Raw genomic sequence first — 17,668 nt, 5'->3', positions numbered from 1 at the left:
CTCGTTGAACAATCAATAGCAATTCTTTCTTATACTGGTCTCCTGGATTGTGAGACGTTTGTAGCACGTGGCGTCCTTGAGTTGTCTAAACACTTCTTTCTCGTATAGTTTTTTAGGCCAAATCGCGACATTGCCGCCTTTATCTGCGGGTTTAAAAACAACATCATTCATGTTTTTGAATTCGTGAAGTGCCTGTTTCTGAATGTACGTCAAATTGCCACCAGTGGACATTAAGATTCTATCAAATTCCTTGGTAACTATCTGAACAAAGGCATGGATATTGGGGTACATGTGAAGGGGCGGAAAACTAGTAGATTTTAGTAATAATAAACGGGGAAATTTACCTCCTTCCGTTGCCACGCCCGTTTATCGTTCGTCCATCAACTCCATAAGGATTCTTCTGCCCTCATGTGTTTTCCAACAAACCAAGGCACTATATAATGTTGTGGATTTGGACAATACGGCATCTCCGGAAGAAGCCTTCACAGGCGAAACGGCGTTGGGCGGGGGGCGGCTGCAGGGTGGACATCACGGCACTTGGTATTTTGTTACCTTTTATTGTTTACGTCTCCTTATTCGTGGAGTTTTTTGCAGTCCTTGGTTATTTGCACTATGGTGATTTTTCACTGGAGCTATTATTTTTGCTGACTGTTTACCCCTTCTATGTTTCTTGGTGACTGTGATTGTGGCTGACCCTGCGGCCGCCCCCCGTGGTCTGTCCTCTCTCTCCTTGTGTAGTTTTTACCTGTTGCTCTGTACATTGTATATTTTTACCAATCTTGTTTATATTCTGCGTGTATTTCAATAAAGGTTATTTATGTAACTTGCTATGGAGTTGTTCAAGTGTTTTGTACTTTCTTATAGGAACCTGACAACACAATGACACCGTCATCACCCAGTCCCCTCCAGTGCTGTTACTGGAGAATTTCCCAGCATTCCCAGCAGTGTCACCTCTCCAGTCAGCAGCTCCATCATCTTGTGGGTGAGTTCTAGGATCTTCTGCTCATGTATCAGGGGGTGAGGGGGAGGCTCTGTGATGGGGTGAGGGGTCCTGCTCCGCCCTCCTGACTCCTGGAGATGGATGATGGGAGTCACACAGTCCCCCGATGTCTTCTTCACTATTGTGTACTCCTGTGGATGGAGAGAGACACTTAGGGAATAAACCCTTCAGGGGCCATGTGCTCTCCTCCGGCCCTCTCCTCCTGGTACAACGTGCCTACTTACCTTCTCATGGCTCCTACAACATGACTATTGGTCACTGTTCACATGACACATCACTCACCATACTGGGGGCTGATCTCCAGGTTCTCCATTACTTGGAAGGTCTGGAGGCCGTTCCCCAGGACCCTGGACTCTTCCTATCACTTCCTATGATGGATTCTCCTCCCCGATGTCTGACTTGTTACAGAATACAATAAAGAGGAGAGAAATCTAGAAAAGTTTACCTCTCCGCTCAGCAGGGAGATGATCTCCAAGGTGAGGTCTAATATTCTTCTGCTGATCTCCTTCCTGTCCATCCTTGGTGGTCATTCAGGAGAAGAGGAGAGAACTGGAGGAGCTGGAGGCTTCTAGTACTGCAGGCGCCTTTATGAGAAGAGGAGAGGAAATCATCCAGGGGACAAGACCAGATGTCACCTCCAGAACCGCACTTCCTGAGCCTGGAGGGGCCCCGCTTCTCAGAGCCCCCACCACATGGATTCCAGGGGCCCCAACATGGAGATCTCTGGTGGCTCCACAGGAGATAAATGTCTGATAGATGCAGGTCCCACCTCTGGGCTGTGCTCAGCTGTGTCCACAACTCCTAGAGAAGAGACTGGAGAGAGCTGAGCTCAGGCCGGGCCCCGCTCCATTCATTCTCCTCCTGGAAGCAGGGGCCCCTCACCAGGACAGTCAGGGGCCAGCGAATGATGACAACCCCCACTATCCCCACTACTCCTCCCCCCATCATACTAAGCTGAGGAGCGGAGAAGGATTCCTTGTGTGTAACGGAGGAGAATCTCCAGAGGTGACATGTCTGAGCTCTCCACCACACTGTCTCCTCACAGCTCATCTTACCTGCAGGCTGGAGGAATGGCTGATACCAGAGAGAACAAGAGCCCTGACTACCGACCAGGACCTGCCCAGTATCTGCTGCACTGCCAGAGCTGGAGGACCTTCGGGTGACGTCACCGTCATGTGATCAGTGCAGGAGGCGGGGCTCAGCAGTGACTACCGACCAGGACCTGCCCAGTGTCTGCTGCACTGCCAGAGCTGAAGGACCTGGGGTGACGTCACCGTCATGTGATCAGTGTACTAGGCAGAGCTCTGCTTAGGGTACTTTCACACTAGCGTTTTTCTTTTCCGGCGCTGAGTTCCGTCCTAGGGGCTCAAATCCGGAAAAGAACTGATCAGTTTTATCCTAATGCATTCTGAATGGAGAGTCCGTCACTCAGGATGCATCAGGATGTCTTCTGTTCAGTCTTTTTGACTGATCAGGCTTTTCAAAAAAACGTAGCATGTTGTATTTTTACCTCCGGCCAAAAATCCTGAACACTTTGACTGAACGGCTGATCAGGCTTTTTTCCCATTGACTTGCATTAAAGCCGGATCCGGCGCAGTGTGTTCAGTCAAAACGGATCCGGCTTTTGCATGTTAAACCCGAAAAATAGGAAAAAAAAGTTAAAGTCCATAAATGGCGGATCCGTTTTTTCCAATGCATTTTTCAATTGTGATCGAAAGCCTGATCAGGATTCAAATGTAAACAGTTTTCACACGTTTTTCCGGATCCGGCGGGCAGTTCCGGTGTCAGAATTGAACGCCGGATTCAAACAACGCTAATGTGAAAGTAGCCTTAGGTGTTTACCAGTAGGAAGCTGCTCCTCCTTGTACTTAACAGGTCAGACACCTTACTGATCAACATCACAGGTTCTTCACCAGCTCTGATGTCTCAGCTGAGCTCCGCCCTCTACACTGATCACATGACAGTCACATCTTCACAGGTCCTTCTCCACATTTTATTAGCTTTAAACCTGAGCCCCGCCCCCCCTACACTGATCACATGACGGTGACATCACCCCAGGTCCTTCACCACCTCCTCTCTCTCCACTGCTGAGCCCCGCCCCCTGCACTGATCACATGACAGTGACGTCACCCCAGGTCCTTCAGCTCTGGCAGTGCAGCAGATACTGGGCAGGTCCTGGTCGGTAGTCAGGGCTCTTGTTCTCTCTGGTATCAGCCATTCTTCCAGCCTGCAGGTAAGATGAGCTGTGAGGAGACAGTGTGGTGGAGAGCTCAGACATGTCACCTCTGGAGATTCTCCTCCATAACACACAAGGAATCCTTCTCCGCTCCTCAGCTTAGTATGATGGGGGAGGAGTAGTGGGGATAGTGGGGGTTGTCATCATTCGCTGGCCCCTGACTGTCCTGGTGAGGGGCCCCTGCATCCAGGAGGAGAATGAATGGAGCGGGGCCCAGCCTGAGCTCAGCTCTCTCCAGTCTCTTCTCTAGGAGTTCTGGACACAGCTGAGCACAGCCCAGAGGTGGGACCTGCATCTATCAGACATTCATCTCCTGTGGAGCCACCAGAGATCTCCATGTTGGGGCCCCTGGAATCCATGTGGTGGGGGCTCTGAGAAGCGGGGCTCCTCCAGGCTCAGGAAGTGCGGTTCTGGAGGTGACATCTGGTCTTGTCCCCTGGATGATTTCCTCTTCTTTTCTCATAAAGGCGCCTGCAGTACTAGAAGCCTCCAGCTCCTCCAGTTCCTCCAGTTCTCTCCTCTTCTCCTGAATGACCACCAAGGATGGACAGGAAGGAGATCAGCAGAAGAATATTAGACCTCACCTTGGAGATCATCTCCCTGCTGAGCGGAGAGGTAAACTTTTCTAGATTTCTCTCCTCTTTATTGTATTCTGTAACAAGTCAGACATCGGGGAGGAGAATCCATCATAGGAAGTGATAGGAAGAGTCCAGGGTCCTGGAGAACGGCCTCCAGACCTTCCAAGTGATGGAGAACCTGAAGATCAGCCCCCAGTATGGTGAGTGATGTGTCATGTGACCAGTGACCAATAGTCATGTTGTAGAAGCCATGAGGAGGTAAGTAGGCACGTTGTACCAGGAGGAGAGGGCCAGAGGAGATCACATGGCCCCTGAAGGGTTTATTCCCTAAGTGTCTCTCTCCATCCACAGGGGTACACAATAGTGAAGAAGACATCGGGGGACTGTGTGACTCCCATCATCCATCTCCAGGAGTCAGGAGGGCGGAGCAGGACCCCTCCCCCCATCACAGAGCCTCCCCCTCACCCCCTGATACATGAGCAGAAGATCCTAGAACTCACCCACAAGATGATGGAGCTGCTGACTGGAGAGGTGACACTGCTGGGAATGCTGGGAAATTCTCCAGTAACAGCACTGGAGGGGTCTGGAGGATGACAGTGTCATTGTGTTGTCAGGTTCCTATGAGGTGTCAGGACGTCACTGTCTATTTCTCCATGGAGGAGTGGGAGTATATAGAAGGACACAAGGATCTGTACAAGGAGGCCATGATGGAGGAGCACCAGCCTCTTATATCACAAGGTAAGAGCCGTCATGTGCAGTGTATACACGTCTGTGCAGTGACATGTAATGGAGGACCACCAGCCTCTTATATCACAAGGTAAGACCCGTCATGTGCAGTGTATACACGTGTGTGCAGTGACATGTAATGGAGGAGCACCAGCCTCTTATATCACAGGGTAAGAGCCGTCATGTGCAGTGTATACACGTGTGTGCAGTGACATGTAATGGAGGAGCACCAGCCTCTTATATCACAAGGTAAGAGCCGCCATGTGCAGTGTATACACGTGTGTGCAGTGACATGTAATGGAGGAGCACCAGCCTCTTATATCACAGGGTAAGAGCCGTCATGTGCAGTGTATACACGTGTGTGCAGTGACATGTAATGGAGGAGCACCAGCCTCTTATATCACAAGGTAAGAGCCGTCATGTGCAGTGTATACACGTGTGTGCAGTGACATGTAATGGAGGAGCACCAGCCTCTTATATCACAGGGTAAGAGCCGTCATGTGCAGAGTATACACATGTGTGCAGTGACATGTAATGGAGGAGCTCCAGCCTCTTATATCACAAGGTAAGAGCCGTCATGTGCAGTGTATACACGTGTGTGCAGTGACATGTAATGGAGGAGCACCAGCCTCTTATATCACAAGGTAAGAGCCGTCATGTGCAGTGTATACACGTGTGTGTACTGACATGTAATGGAGGAGCACCAGCCTCTTATATCACAAGGTAAGAGCCGTCATGTGCAGTGTATACACGTGTGTGCAGTGACATGTAATGGAGGAGCACCAGCCTCTTATATCACACGGTAAGAGCCGTCATGTGCAGTGTATACACGTGTGTGCAGTGACATGTCATGGAGGAGTACCAGCCTCTTATATCACAGGGCAAGAGCCGTCATGTGCAGTGTATACACGTGTGTGCAGTGACATGTAATGGAGGAGCACCAGCCTCTTATATCACAAGGTAAGAGCCGTCATGTGCAGTGTATACACGTGTGTGCAGTGACATGTAATGGAGGAGCACCAGCCTCTTATATCACAAGGTAAGAGCCGTCATGTGCAGTGTATACACGTGTGTGCAGTGACATGTAATGGAGGAGCATCAGCCTCTTATATCATAAGGTGAGACCCGTCATGTGCAGTGTTTACACATGTGTGAAGTGACATGTAATGGAGGCTATGTGTTCATTCACCTTGTGTCTCCACAGATGGATCCAGGAGGAGAAATCCACCAGAGAGATGTCCCCGTCCTCTGTATTCCCAGGACTGTCCAGAGGAGAAGGTCCCAGAGAACCCTCAGGTAGATGGAGCTGAGCCCTATACACATCTATATAGGGGGGTCCTGCAGTCATAGAGGGGTCATAGATTGTGGGGGTCTCTTCTGTGGATCTGTTAGATTTCCCACCTGTCTGCTGTATTGTCCTGAATTGTTACAGATGACAAATCAGGGGGAAGATCTGACTGATATTAAAGTGGAGGATGAAGAAGAGCGGATGATGGGCGATCCCCCGTGTAAGAGTGAGGTGGAGGAGGACATTCCAGGAGATGTCACCACAGGTAAGCAATCATGAATGGAGAAAGTGACTTCAGATTCTGTCCTTGTCTTGGTCCACCGCAATTCTAGCAGTCTCATATCCCAGATGCATTCAATACCCCTTCAGTCGGAAATTCTGTCCAATGGGGACGGCTCCCTAAATTCTTTAGACAGCCTCTTCCATCTCCACATCCAGGGCTTCCCTCTTATAGGGAACAAAGCCAGTAACTCTGTCCTCATGGTCCCGATGGTCAGTCCTGAAACCGATAGTAACGAGACGGACGCAAGCCCTTGGGGTGGGGGCCCATTCCAGCTCAAATCTTAGGCAAGTTCATTGGAACTTAAGAACTTGTCGGGTCTCCTCCAACTTCAAAAGAAAAAGAGAAGTAAGGGCGCTCCCCCCATGTAACTCCTTCAACAACAATATATCGGTCCCCAGTACATGAAGCTCCTTACCGTCGTTCACGCCGAGACTTTGTTTATTTTACATTTTAATGTTTTTTACTACTATATAGACACCAGTGCAGTGCCCGGAGTTTCCCTATTTTTTACACTTACCTCTTTCTCTTCTGGCCCACGTCAGAGACACGTAATTTTTTTTTGTCATAGCAGTGTCTTATTTAAACCATCATGGAGTAACAACAATTCCTTCTCTTTAGAATTAAGTCATGGAGATTTTCATCTAAGGGGGAAGGACAACAAGATGTCCGACTTCCTCAGCAGATCAGAACTCTGTCAGGGGGAGTGGTGGCTGAACGACAGTGTGTTTCAGAAGATTGTAGAAAGGTGGGGGCTCCCAACATAGAACTAAATGGAAGAACAGAAAGGCAGAGATTTTCTCTGTTAGATCCTGAGGACCAACCCCTAGCGGTATATATTTCACTCAGAATTGGTTTCTGGAATTCGACTATGTCTTCAGTCCTACTGATTGCCCCATAGTGGCCAAAGAGATCTTGATCCACATGGATTCAGGTGCTAGTGGTAGAACCTCCATCCCCTCTGAGAGGACATCTTCTGTATCAGGGAACTCTGCTGCACCCCAGACCTTCTTCTTCCATCATGGATATTGAGATGGTAATTCTGACTAAAAGAGGTTTGTCAGATCGGGCTGTGTCCACTCTATTAGTGAGAAGAGAGTTAGTTACCTCCTTAAAGTATCTAACAGTGTGGAAAGTGTTTTCTTAATTTCTAGGGAGGGATCCTGACCCTCTGGAGCCCCCTCTATCCCAGACATCTTAGATTTCCTGCAGTCCAGATAAGCATTTGAGGCTAGCCACTCTGAAGGTTAAAATGTGGCTTTTACCTTGATAGAAGGCTAGCAGACCATCCTTGGGTTAAGAGATTTATTTCTGCGTCTTCCAGGTAACGTCCATCAGTTTGGTCTCTTTAATGGGGGGGAGCAAAGAACTTTCAGTTACAATTTCAGGGAAATTGTAAGAGTCATAAAGGCTCCATTGCTGGACGGGTCTAGATAGTTATTCATTCTTAACCCCCCTGACGGGTTTGGTTCTCGCTCCACTAGGGTGGTGGCCACCTCTTGCGCTTCTATCTCCCAGATTTGCAGAGCAGCAACTGGAGCACCCCCACACTTTTGAAGTATTATAGGCTCCTGCCTGATGATTCTGATGCTGTATTTGGGAGGAAGGTTTTACAGCGGGGGTGTAGCTATATGGGAAGAGGCTGCTATGGGGCCCACTCAGGAGGAGGACTAAAATATTTTATTGTTAGCTGGGCTTCCTCAATAATATTATACAGTGACATTATAGACAGTAACATGACTTACAGTATATAGTTGTAGGAAATGGACGGAGCGGCTGCCGGCCCGGTCTGAGTGATCTTGACTAGCTGCAGGAGTGGAGACTGCACCGGAAGAGGAGGATGCGAAGAAGTTGCTGGGGAAGAGGATACGATTCAAAAATTTCCTGTGGGGCCCAGTCATTTCTAGTTACCCCACTCTTCTACAGGCTCATTATTTCTTTGGGCTCATAGTTTAATCCAGCATGGTGCTGCCATTGCTCACCTTTATGCTCTCTCCTCCGGAATTTTTTCCATACAATCACTGAGGTGTGGTGGGGTGTAAACAAATTTGTAGGACGGATGCGATCATAAAGGGGTTATCCAGTGATATATAATGATGACCTGTCCTCAGGATAGGACTTCATTATCAGATCGGTGGGTGTCACGGCCTCTCGCCAATTAGCTATTACAGGGTGCTGCCGCTCTGGTGAGCACATCCGGCTTCCAGCCTCTTCTATCAGCTGATCAGCGGGGATCTCGGGTGTCGGACCTCCGCTGATCAGATATTGATGACTTATCCTGGGGATAGGACCTCATTATTTATTACCGGATAACCCCTTCAAAAAGAATATTCTTGGAAGACCGTGTCCCGAGGAGAGAAGTGCGGTAGGACTCTGCGCCAGCAGTGAAAAGAGGAATACGTGAGTGCTGGCCGTATACAATGTAAAAGGGCGAATGGCCTATAGACGTGAGTCATTGTTATAGGAAAATTCAGTCTATTGGCCTGCGGGTGGTCCACTGAAAAGTCCAACTAGACATCCAACAACCTGCAGAGAGACCTCCAGAATCTTGATGCAGATTGCATCAGAGACAACACAGGGAATTTATCATGAGGGTAACATTTATAAAGTCAGTTTTCCTTGAGTCTGTTTTGGCATACTTAACACCAAATTTATCAAATGGCGCAAATTGCTTGTTAGATTTGGATCATCTTTAAACCAAACACTTTTCTCTGTATACTGGAGTGGCTTCTGGAATTTTTTTGCGACTTTTAAAAAAGTTCCAATGATAAATTTGGAATCAAAATCATTAACATAGCAAAAAACACCCACTTTAACACTTCATCTTGAAAAAGAGTGCCATCCTAGAAAAGCGATCCACCACCACCCATATAACTGTGCATCCTGATGATGGCGGTAAATCTAATAAAGGCCATTCCAAAATGCTGCAATGGAATATTAGGTAGAGGAGGGAAGCAGACCAGCAAGCCTCTGCCTAGAAGACTTGTTCTGAGGAGGGAAGCAGACCCGCAAGCCTCTGCCTAGAAGACTTGTTCTGAGGAGGGAAGCAGACCCGCAAGCCTCTGCCTAGAAGACTTGTTCTGAGGAGGGAAGCAGACCAGCAAGCCTCTGCCTAGAAGACTTGTTCTGAGGAGGGAAGCAGACCCGCAAGCCTCTGCCTAGAAGACTTGTTCTGAGGAGGGAAGCAGACCCGCAAGCCTCTGCCTAGAAGACTTGTTCTGAGGAGGGGAGCAGACCCGCAAGCCTCTGCCTAGAAGACTTGTTCTGAGGAGGGAAGCAGACCTGCAAGCCTCTGCCTAGAAGACTTGTTCTGAGGAGGGAAGCAGACCTGCAAGCCTCTGCCTAGAAGACTTGTTCTGAGGAGGGAAGCAGACCTGCAAGCCTCTGCCTAGAAGACTTGTTCTGAGGAGGGAAGCAGACCTGCAAGCCTCTGCCTAGAAGACTTGTTCTGAGGAGGGAAGCAGACCTGCATGCCTGAGCATAGAAGACCTGTTCTGAGGGAAGCAGACCCGCAAGCCTCTGCCTAGAAGACTTGTTCTGAGGAGGGAAGCAGACCTGCATGCCTGAGCATAGAAGACCTGTTCTGAGGGAAGCAGACCTGCAAGCCTCTGCCTAGAAGACTTGTTCTGAGGAGGGAAGCAGACCCGCAAGCCTCTGCCTAGAAGACTTGTTCTGAGGAGGGAAGCAGACCAGCAAGCCTCTGCCTAGAAGACTTGTTCTGAGGAGGGAAGCAGACCAGCAAGCCTCTGCCTAGAAGACTTGTTCTGAGGAGGGAAGCAGACCAGCAAGCCTCTGCCTAGAAGACTTGTTCTGAGGAGGGAAGCAGAACAGCAAGCCTCTGCCTAGAAGACTTGTTCTGAGGAGGGAAGCAGACCCGCAAGCCTCTGCCTAGAAGACTTGTTCTGAGGAGGGAAGCAGACCCGCAAGCCTCTGCCTAGAAGACTTGTTCTGAGGAGGGGAGCAGACCCTCAAGCCTCTGCCTAGAAGACTTGTTCTGAGGAGGGAAGCAGACCTGCAAGCCTCTGCCTAGAAGACTTGTTCTGAGGAGGGAAGCAGACCTGCAAGCCTCTGCCTAGAAGACTTGTTCTGAGGAGGGAAGCAGACCTGCATGCCTGAGCATAGAAGACCTGTTCTGAGGGAAGCAGACCCGCAAGCCTCTGCCTAGAAGACTTGTTCTGAGGAGGTAAGTAAACCTGCATGCCTGAGCATATAAGACCTGTTCTGAGGGAAGCAGACCTGCAAGCCTCTGCCTAGAAGACTTGTTCTGAGGAGGGAAGCAAACCAGCATGCCTGAGCATAGAAGACCTGTTCTGAGGGAAGCAGACCCGCAAGCCTCTGCCTAGAAGACTTGTTCTGAGGAGGGAAGCAGAACAGCAAGCCTCTGCCTAGAAGACTTGTTCTGAGGAGGGAAGCAGACCCGCAAGCCTCTGCCTAGAAGACTTGTTCTGAGGAGGGGGGCAGACCCGCAAGCCTCTGCCTAGAAGACTTGTTCTGAGGAGGGAAGCAGACCAGCAAGCCTCTGCCTAGAAGACTTGTTCTGAGGAGTGGAGCAGACCCGCAAGCCTCTGCCTAGAAGACTTGTTCTGAGGAGGGAAGCAGACCCGCAAGCCTCTGCCTAGAAGACTTGTTCTGAGGAGGGAAGCAGACCAGCAAGCCTCTGCCTAGAAGACTTGTTCTGAGGAGGGAAGCAGACCAGCAAGCCTCTGCCTAGAAGACTTGTTCTGAGGAGGGAAGCAGACCAGCAAGCCTCTGCCTAGAAGACTTGTTCTGAGGAGGGAAGCAGACCCGCAAGCCTCTGCCTAGAAGACTTGTTCTGAGGAGGGGAGCAGACCCTCAAGCCTCTGCCTAGAAGACTTGTTCTGAGGAGGGAAGCAGACCTGCAAGCCTCTGCCTAGAAGACTTGTTCTGAGGAGGAAAGCAGACCTGCAAGCCTCTGCCTAGAAGACTTGTTCTGAGGAGGGAAGCAGACCAGCAAGCCTCTGCCTAGAAGACTTGTTCTGAGGAGGGGAGCAGACCCGCAAGCCTCTGCCTAGAAGACTTGTTCTGAGGAGGGAAGCAGACCCGCAAGCCTCTGCCTAGAAGACTTGTTCTGAGGAGGGAAGCAGACCAGCAAGCCTCTGCCTAGAAGACTTGTTCTGAGGAGGGAAGCAGACCAGCAAGCCTCTGCCTAGAAGACTTGTTCTGAGGAGGGAAGCAGACCAGCAAGCCTCTGCCTAGAAGACTTGTTCTGAGGAGGGAAGCAGACCAGCAAGCCTCTGCCTAGAAGACTTGTTCTGAGGAGGGAAGCAGACCCGCAAGCCTCTGCCTAGAAGACTTGTTCTGAGGAGGGGAGCAGACCCTCAAGCCTCTGCCTAGAAGACTTGTTCTGAGGAGGGAAGCAGACCTGCAAGCCTCTGCCTAGAAGACTTGTTCTGAGGAGGAAAGCAGACCTGCAAGCCTCTGCCTAGAAGACTTGTTCTGAGGAGGGAAGCAGACCAGCAAGCCTCTGCCTAGAAGACTTGTTCTGAGGAGGGGAGCAGACCCGCAAGCCTCTGCCTAGAAGACTTGTTCTGAGGAGGGAAGCAGACCTGCAAGCCTCTGCCTAGAAGACTTGTTCTGAGGAGGGAAGCAGACCCGCAAGCCTCTGCCTAGACGACTTGTTCTGAGGAGGGAAGCAGACCCGCAAGCCTCTGCCTAGAAGACTTGTTCTGAGGAGGGAAGCAGACCCGCAAGCCTCTGCCTAGAAGACTTGCTCTGAGGAGGGAAGCAGACCCGCAAGCCTCTGCCTAGAAGACTTGTTCTGAGGAGGAAAGCAGACCCGCAAGCCTCAGCCTAGAAGACTTGTTCTGAGGAGGAAAGCAGACCCGCAAGCCTCAGCCTAGAAGACTTGTTCTGAGGAGGGAAGCAGACCCGCAAGCCTCTGCAAGTGAACAGTGCCTTGATCGAGGAATCCATTTAAAGACTTGAGCTCTCCTTCATAGCATGGTGGTAGATGCAGGCCAGGACCTAAAAAGGGAGGAGCTGCTGTGACAGTGCAGATGCTGCAGCCTGTGGATTCAGAACCAGAGCTGAAACCACCAAGGAATCCAAGTGAGCCAAGATGATGTGTATATATTGCAGGAGTTGCTCCTGACAAATGCACTGGATAATAAGCTCATTGAATACTTTAGGAAGTCCCACCTTGGGTGGATTAGTGGGATCTATGGCCGGAGCAAGAGTATAGAAATGTAAACCGAAATGGTACCAAAAAACAACTAGTCATCCCACAAAAAATAAGCCCTCATACAGGTACATGATGGAAAATGAAAAAAATTCGGGGTCTTGGAGTGCAACAACACTAAAATTTAGTTTTTGTTAGTTTTGATTAATTGTACAAAAGTACTAAAATATGAAAAATATTCTACATATTTGATATTACTGCCTTGTTATCATCCCATAGAAATAATATGTTGTTTTTACTGTGGGGTAAGCAGCACAAATACCTTTTTGTTTTCCTTCCAAAAACATATGACAAAAGCTGAACAATAAATTACATGGACTACAAAATGTTGCCTCGGAAACCTACAACTCGGCAGACAAAAAACAGCCCTCATACAGCTACATCATCCGAAAAAAAAATTTTTTGTAAGTCTTGGAATACGACAAAATTTTTTTTTGTAAGTCTTGGAATGAAAATACAAAAAGAACGATTGGTGATAAATAACAACCAAGCCTGGTCATTAGGAGGTTAAAGCTGTTTGGTTGTGGTGTTTTTGGCTTCCTGTCGGTGAACTCCAGTCATCAGCTCCATGATTATCAGGAGGCTCCGATGTCACATGTGATTATTGTACAGACACAGACGTCTCAGTGATGATTCTCTGCACTCACAGGACACTTCATTAGCTTCAACTTCCTAATTCTTGATAGGACCCTCGTTCCCCTTAGAACATCCTGAATTATTAGTGTAATGGACCCAACAAGGTGCTGGAGACCTTTATTACAGGTTCTGATTGATGACCTCACTCTGTCTATTCCACTACATCCTACAGATATCTATAAACTTGAGATCTGGTAACTGTGCGGCCATTAGACCTTACAGACCACGTTGTCATGTCTGAGAATTCAGCCGGAGACGCGCTCTTCACCTCATGGCGCGTTATCTCGTTAAACGTAACTAGTGGCCGTGATCAGACTGTCCATAACGATATTACAGAGGATCTTTCCCTAGATTCCACTATACAAACTGCATGAAGTCCCAAATAGAAGTCTTAGACCTGATAAAATTCCTTTTCAGAATTGCTTCTATTGAAATTAGCATTTTACAAAGTGAGCGCGCTCCTGAGTCTCAGGTAGAGAGTGAGCGCGCTCCTGAGTCTCAGGTAGAGAGTGAGCGCGCTCCTGAGTCTCAGGTAGAGAGTGAGCGCGCTCCTGAGTCTCAGGTAGAGAGTGAGCGCGCTCCTGAGTCTCAGGTAGAGAGTGAGCGCGCTCCTGAGTCTCCTTTCAGTGCACCTCCTCCCCTGCTGCTGCTGGAGTCTCGCACCTGCTGAGTACAAGGAGCAGTAATATAAAGCAGGAGGTGGAATTCCACACTGAAATAGCTGCCGGCAGACAGGCAGAATCTGAGATTTCATCAGCAGAGGAGGTACACTGGAAGGAGCTTGTGAATGGAGCTCTAGGTGGGCAGGGCTGGTTCCCAAACATAGTCAGGTATTTAAAGAGGACCTTTCATGCGATTTTTATTAAGGGAGATATATACCTGTACTTGCATGGTATCCCCCGCTGATGCTGCCACCTGCTTGATTTTTTAAAATAAGCCTCCTATGCCACGCCGGATTTCTTCCGCTCAGTATGCTAATACGGAGCATTGGTTCAATGGGGAAGAGACGCAGGACGTTATATTTTTCCCTGGCTGTGACTGTCTGCGCTGCGATTGGACAGCGCTACAGCGAGGGGAGAAGGAGACGCCCACGGAGAAAGACTGCATCTCCTCCCCATTGCACTGATGCTCAGTATTAGCATACTAAGCGGGAGAAGTCCTGCGGGGCATAGGAGGCATATTTTTAAAAATCAAGCAGGGTGGCAGCATCAGCGGGGGGTACCCCGCAAGTACAGGTATATATCTTCCTTAATAAATTAGCATGAAAGGTCCTCTTTAACATTTTTACGTTTTATCAAGTCATAATCTCCTGTATGTGATACAAGTCATGACCAGGTGTAGAGCAGAATCCTGGACTTTGTCAGGAAGTTATAGAAAGCTTAATAATGCTGGAATCTCACATCCAGTTTTTTAACCACAGTCAGGAGTGGATTCAGTATGAATGGCTTATACCTCTGCTTCCTGATGGATCCATTTCCAGTCTAAGTCCTCATGCACACCACCATATCTACGTTGCGGTTCGCAAATTGCAGATCCCCAAAACGCGTATACCGGCCAAGTGCATGCCACCATTTCTTTTTTAACTCCTGCTGAAATGTCCATACCTGTTTGCAAAACGGACAAGTATAGGACGTGTTGTAACATCTTTCTGAGGCCACAGAACGGACATACAGATGCAGATAGCACACAGTGTACAGTCCGAATGTTTTGTGGTCCCATTAAAATGAATCCGATCGGATGCAGACTGAGCATATGGTTGTGTGCATTAGTTCTAATAAGAATGTTATCTATTGAGCAGTCTGAAAAAAAAAAAACTGATTTAAATTTTATCTTAACAGAAAACCTGAATATGAATTCTGATGGAAAGTTCATGTTATCACTAAATATTAAAGCAGAAAATGAAGATATCATGCAGCACTTTTCAGGAGAAAACCTAATTTCCTTTAACCTACATTCCGGATTTCACAGTACAGATCTGTCATATAATTCCACTAATTATGACGAACCTTGTCCTGATAAATCACACATTGCTACCCCAAGTAGAGGTCAGAAAGAGGGTTACAGGTTTCTCAGTAGTAAACCATTCTCAAGGCTTTCAATACAGAGCAGAATTCACACAGGGAAGAAACCATGGTCCTGTTCAGAATGTGGAAAATGTTTTACCCAGAAATCACATCTAGTTAAACATGATAGAAGTCACACAGGAGAGAGACCATATTCATGTTTAGAATGTGGGAAATGTTTTACACAAAAATCAAGTCTTGTTATACATCAGAGAAGTCACACAGGAGAGAAGCCATATTCATGTTCAGAATGTAGGAAATGTTTTACATGTAAATCATCTCTTGTTAAACATGGGAGAACTCACACAGGAGAAAAGCCGTATTCATGTTCAGAATGTGGAAAATGCTTTACAGGTCAATCAAATTTTGTTAAACATGGCAGAATTCACACAGGAGAGAAGCCATATTCGTGTTTAGAATGTGGGAAAACTTTTACAGATAAATCAACTCTAGTTATACATGAAAGAATTCACACAGGAGAGAAGCCATATTCATGTTCAGAATGTGGGAAATGTTTTACACAAAAATCAGGTCTTGTTTTACACGAGAGACGTCACAAAGGAAAGAAACCATTTTGATGACATATTTTATGGACCTCTCTAGTCATTATGAAAAATACAGACATTGACCTGTTTAAGAAAGATGGTTTTGTTAATATGCAGCTGCCGTGCTGTTTATGCCACCATTAATGTTAAATGAATCGAAGCATGCAAAACTGAATTCGATCCGAAGTTTAGGAAAAACTTGATTAACCGCAAAGCCAAATTTCCTTGTGCTTCGTGGAAACAAATCAAATTTTCCTATTATGGTGGCTGAAAATAAAAAAAATTATACTTGCCTTATCCACTTGATCACGGATAGGCCGTCCGCTCCATCTTGATTGAAGAACACCCGGCAAAGCACCTGCAGTGAGCTTGAAAGCGTCACCACATGATCATGCTGGCCGCGCCCAGTGATGTCATTAGTGATAATAACACTGCACGCGGCCAGCATGATTACGTTGTGACGTCATAATGCTCGCCACAGGTCGTTTGGTGGGTTTTCTTCAATCAAGAAGGGAGTGGATGGTCTCTCCATGAGCAAGTGGATGAGGTGAATATAATATTTTTTTATCTCTGGATTAACCCCTGAGCACCTGAATGTGAGTCTCAGATGCCATGAGCAGAGATGAGCGGCATCTGAGGGGTTAAATAATGGGGGGGGGGGGTGACAGGTTATTCCTGGGAATCTTTTGGGCTTCATGAATCGGACAGAAATTGTGAGTTTGTTTTCAATTCATCATTTGGTGCCTACAGCAATCCGTGATCTCCAACTCACTAATGTAATGGCTACCTGATGAATCTACCACGTCGTCTTGAGATTGGATTGATCCACAGACAATACAATTCTGTTTCCTTCCCACCTCCGTAATTCCCTCCTCCCTTTCCCCATTCCCAGAGAATTGTGTTGAAATATGAGTTTACTGTCTGTGCAGTTTAATCCAGATTCTTTCTACCAATTTAATTTCTGTAAATTACAATATTTTATTTGCTGATTACGCCCAAGTTCTTCTCAGTGATGGCTCTGTATCCTAGATTTCTGTGTTTGTAAAATTGTTGGAAGAAATCTAATAAAACGTTTTAAAAAGGGGGGTTTCCTAATATCTCCCTCTGATAGACGCTCCTACGTCAGGCTCCATACAGTCATACAGGGGCGGACATTGCCCATAAGCTTCATTTATATCTACACTGTATGCACTGCGGAACACTGGTTTTACAGGACGTCTCTGATAGAGCAGTGTAGTCTACTATATCGGCCCGATGGAGGCCAAATGGACACACTCCTATCATGTGAGCCTTACAGATATGACTGACATAAAAAGAACACAGAGCCTCTAATGTAATGTGAGAAGAAACTTTGGAGGTTCTCCTTTACATGTAACTGCACATGACGGGTCTTACCTTGTGATATAAGAGGCTGGTGCTCCTCCATTACATGTCACTGCACACACGTGTATACATTGCACATGATGGGTCTTACCTTGTGATATAAGAGGCTGGTGCTCCTCCATTACATGTCACTGCACACACGTGTATACACTGCACATGACGGGTCTTACCTTGTGATATAAGAGGCTGGTGCTCCTCCATTACATGTCACTGCACACACGTGTATACATTGCACATGATGGGTCTTACCTTGTGATATAAGAGGCTGGTGCTCCTCCATTACATGTCACTGCACACACGTGTACACACTGCACATGACGTCTCTTACCTTGTGATATAAGAGGCTGGTGCTCCTCCATTACATGTCACTGCACACATGTGTATACACTGCACATGACGCCTCTTACCCTGTGATATAAGAGGACGGTGCTCCTCCATTACATGTCACTCCACACACGTGTATACACTGCACATGACGGGTCTTACCCTGTGATATAAGAGGCTGGTGCTCCTCCATTACATGTCACTGCACACACGTGTATACACTGCACATGACAGGTCTTACCTTGTGATATAAGAGGCTGGTGCTCCTCCATTACATGTCACTGCACACACGTGTACACACTGCACATGACAGGTCTTACCTTGTGATATAAGAGGCTGGTGCTCCTCCATTACATGTCACTCCACACACGTGTATACACTGCACATGACGGGTCTTACCCTGTGATATA

The 17,668-nt window shown here is 47.7% G+C and overlaps 1 protein-coding gene across 1 annotated transcript; it reads left to right on the top strand.

Moving 5' to 3' along the window:
* Nucleotides 1-6,037: 6,037 nt before the first annotated feature.
* On the top strand, nucleotides 6,038-15,763 carry LOC122928963 (gastrula zinc finger protein XlCGF71.1-like). Its single transcript, XM_044282314.1, has 2 exons — nucleotides 6,038-6,093; nucleotides 14,782-15,763. The coding sequence occupies exon 2, from the start codon at nucleotides 14,793-14,795 to the stop codon at nucleotides 15,582-15,584; it is 792 nt and encodes a 263-aa protein (XP_044138249.1). The 5' UTR covers nucleotides 6,038-6,093; nucleotides 14,782-14,792; the 3' UTR covers nucleotides 15,585-15,763.
* The last annotated feature ends 1,905 nt before the right edge of the window (nucleotides 15,764-17,668 follow it).

The sequence above is a fragment of the Bufo gargarizans genome, chromosome 2 (genome assembly GCF_014858855.1).
Source record: "Bufo gargarizans isolate SCDJY-AF-19 chromosome 2, ASM1485885v1, whole genome shotgun sequence".
Lineage (NCBI taxonomy): Eukaryota > Metazoa > Chordata > Amphibia > Anura > Bufonidae > Bufo > Bufo gargarizans.
The sequence above is the reverse complement of the archived record's forward strand: the minus strand, read 5'-3'. Positions and strand labels throughout refer to the sequence as shown.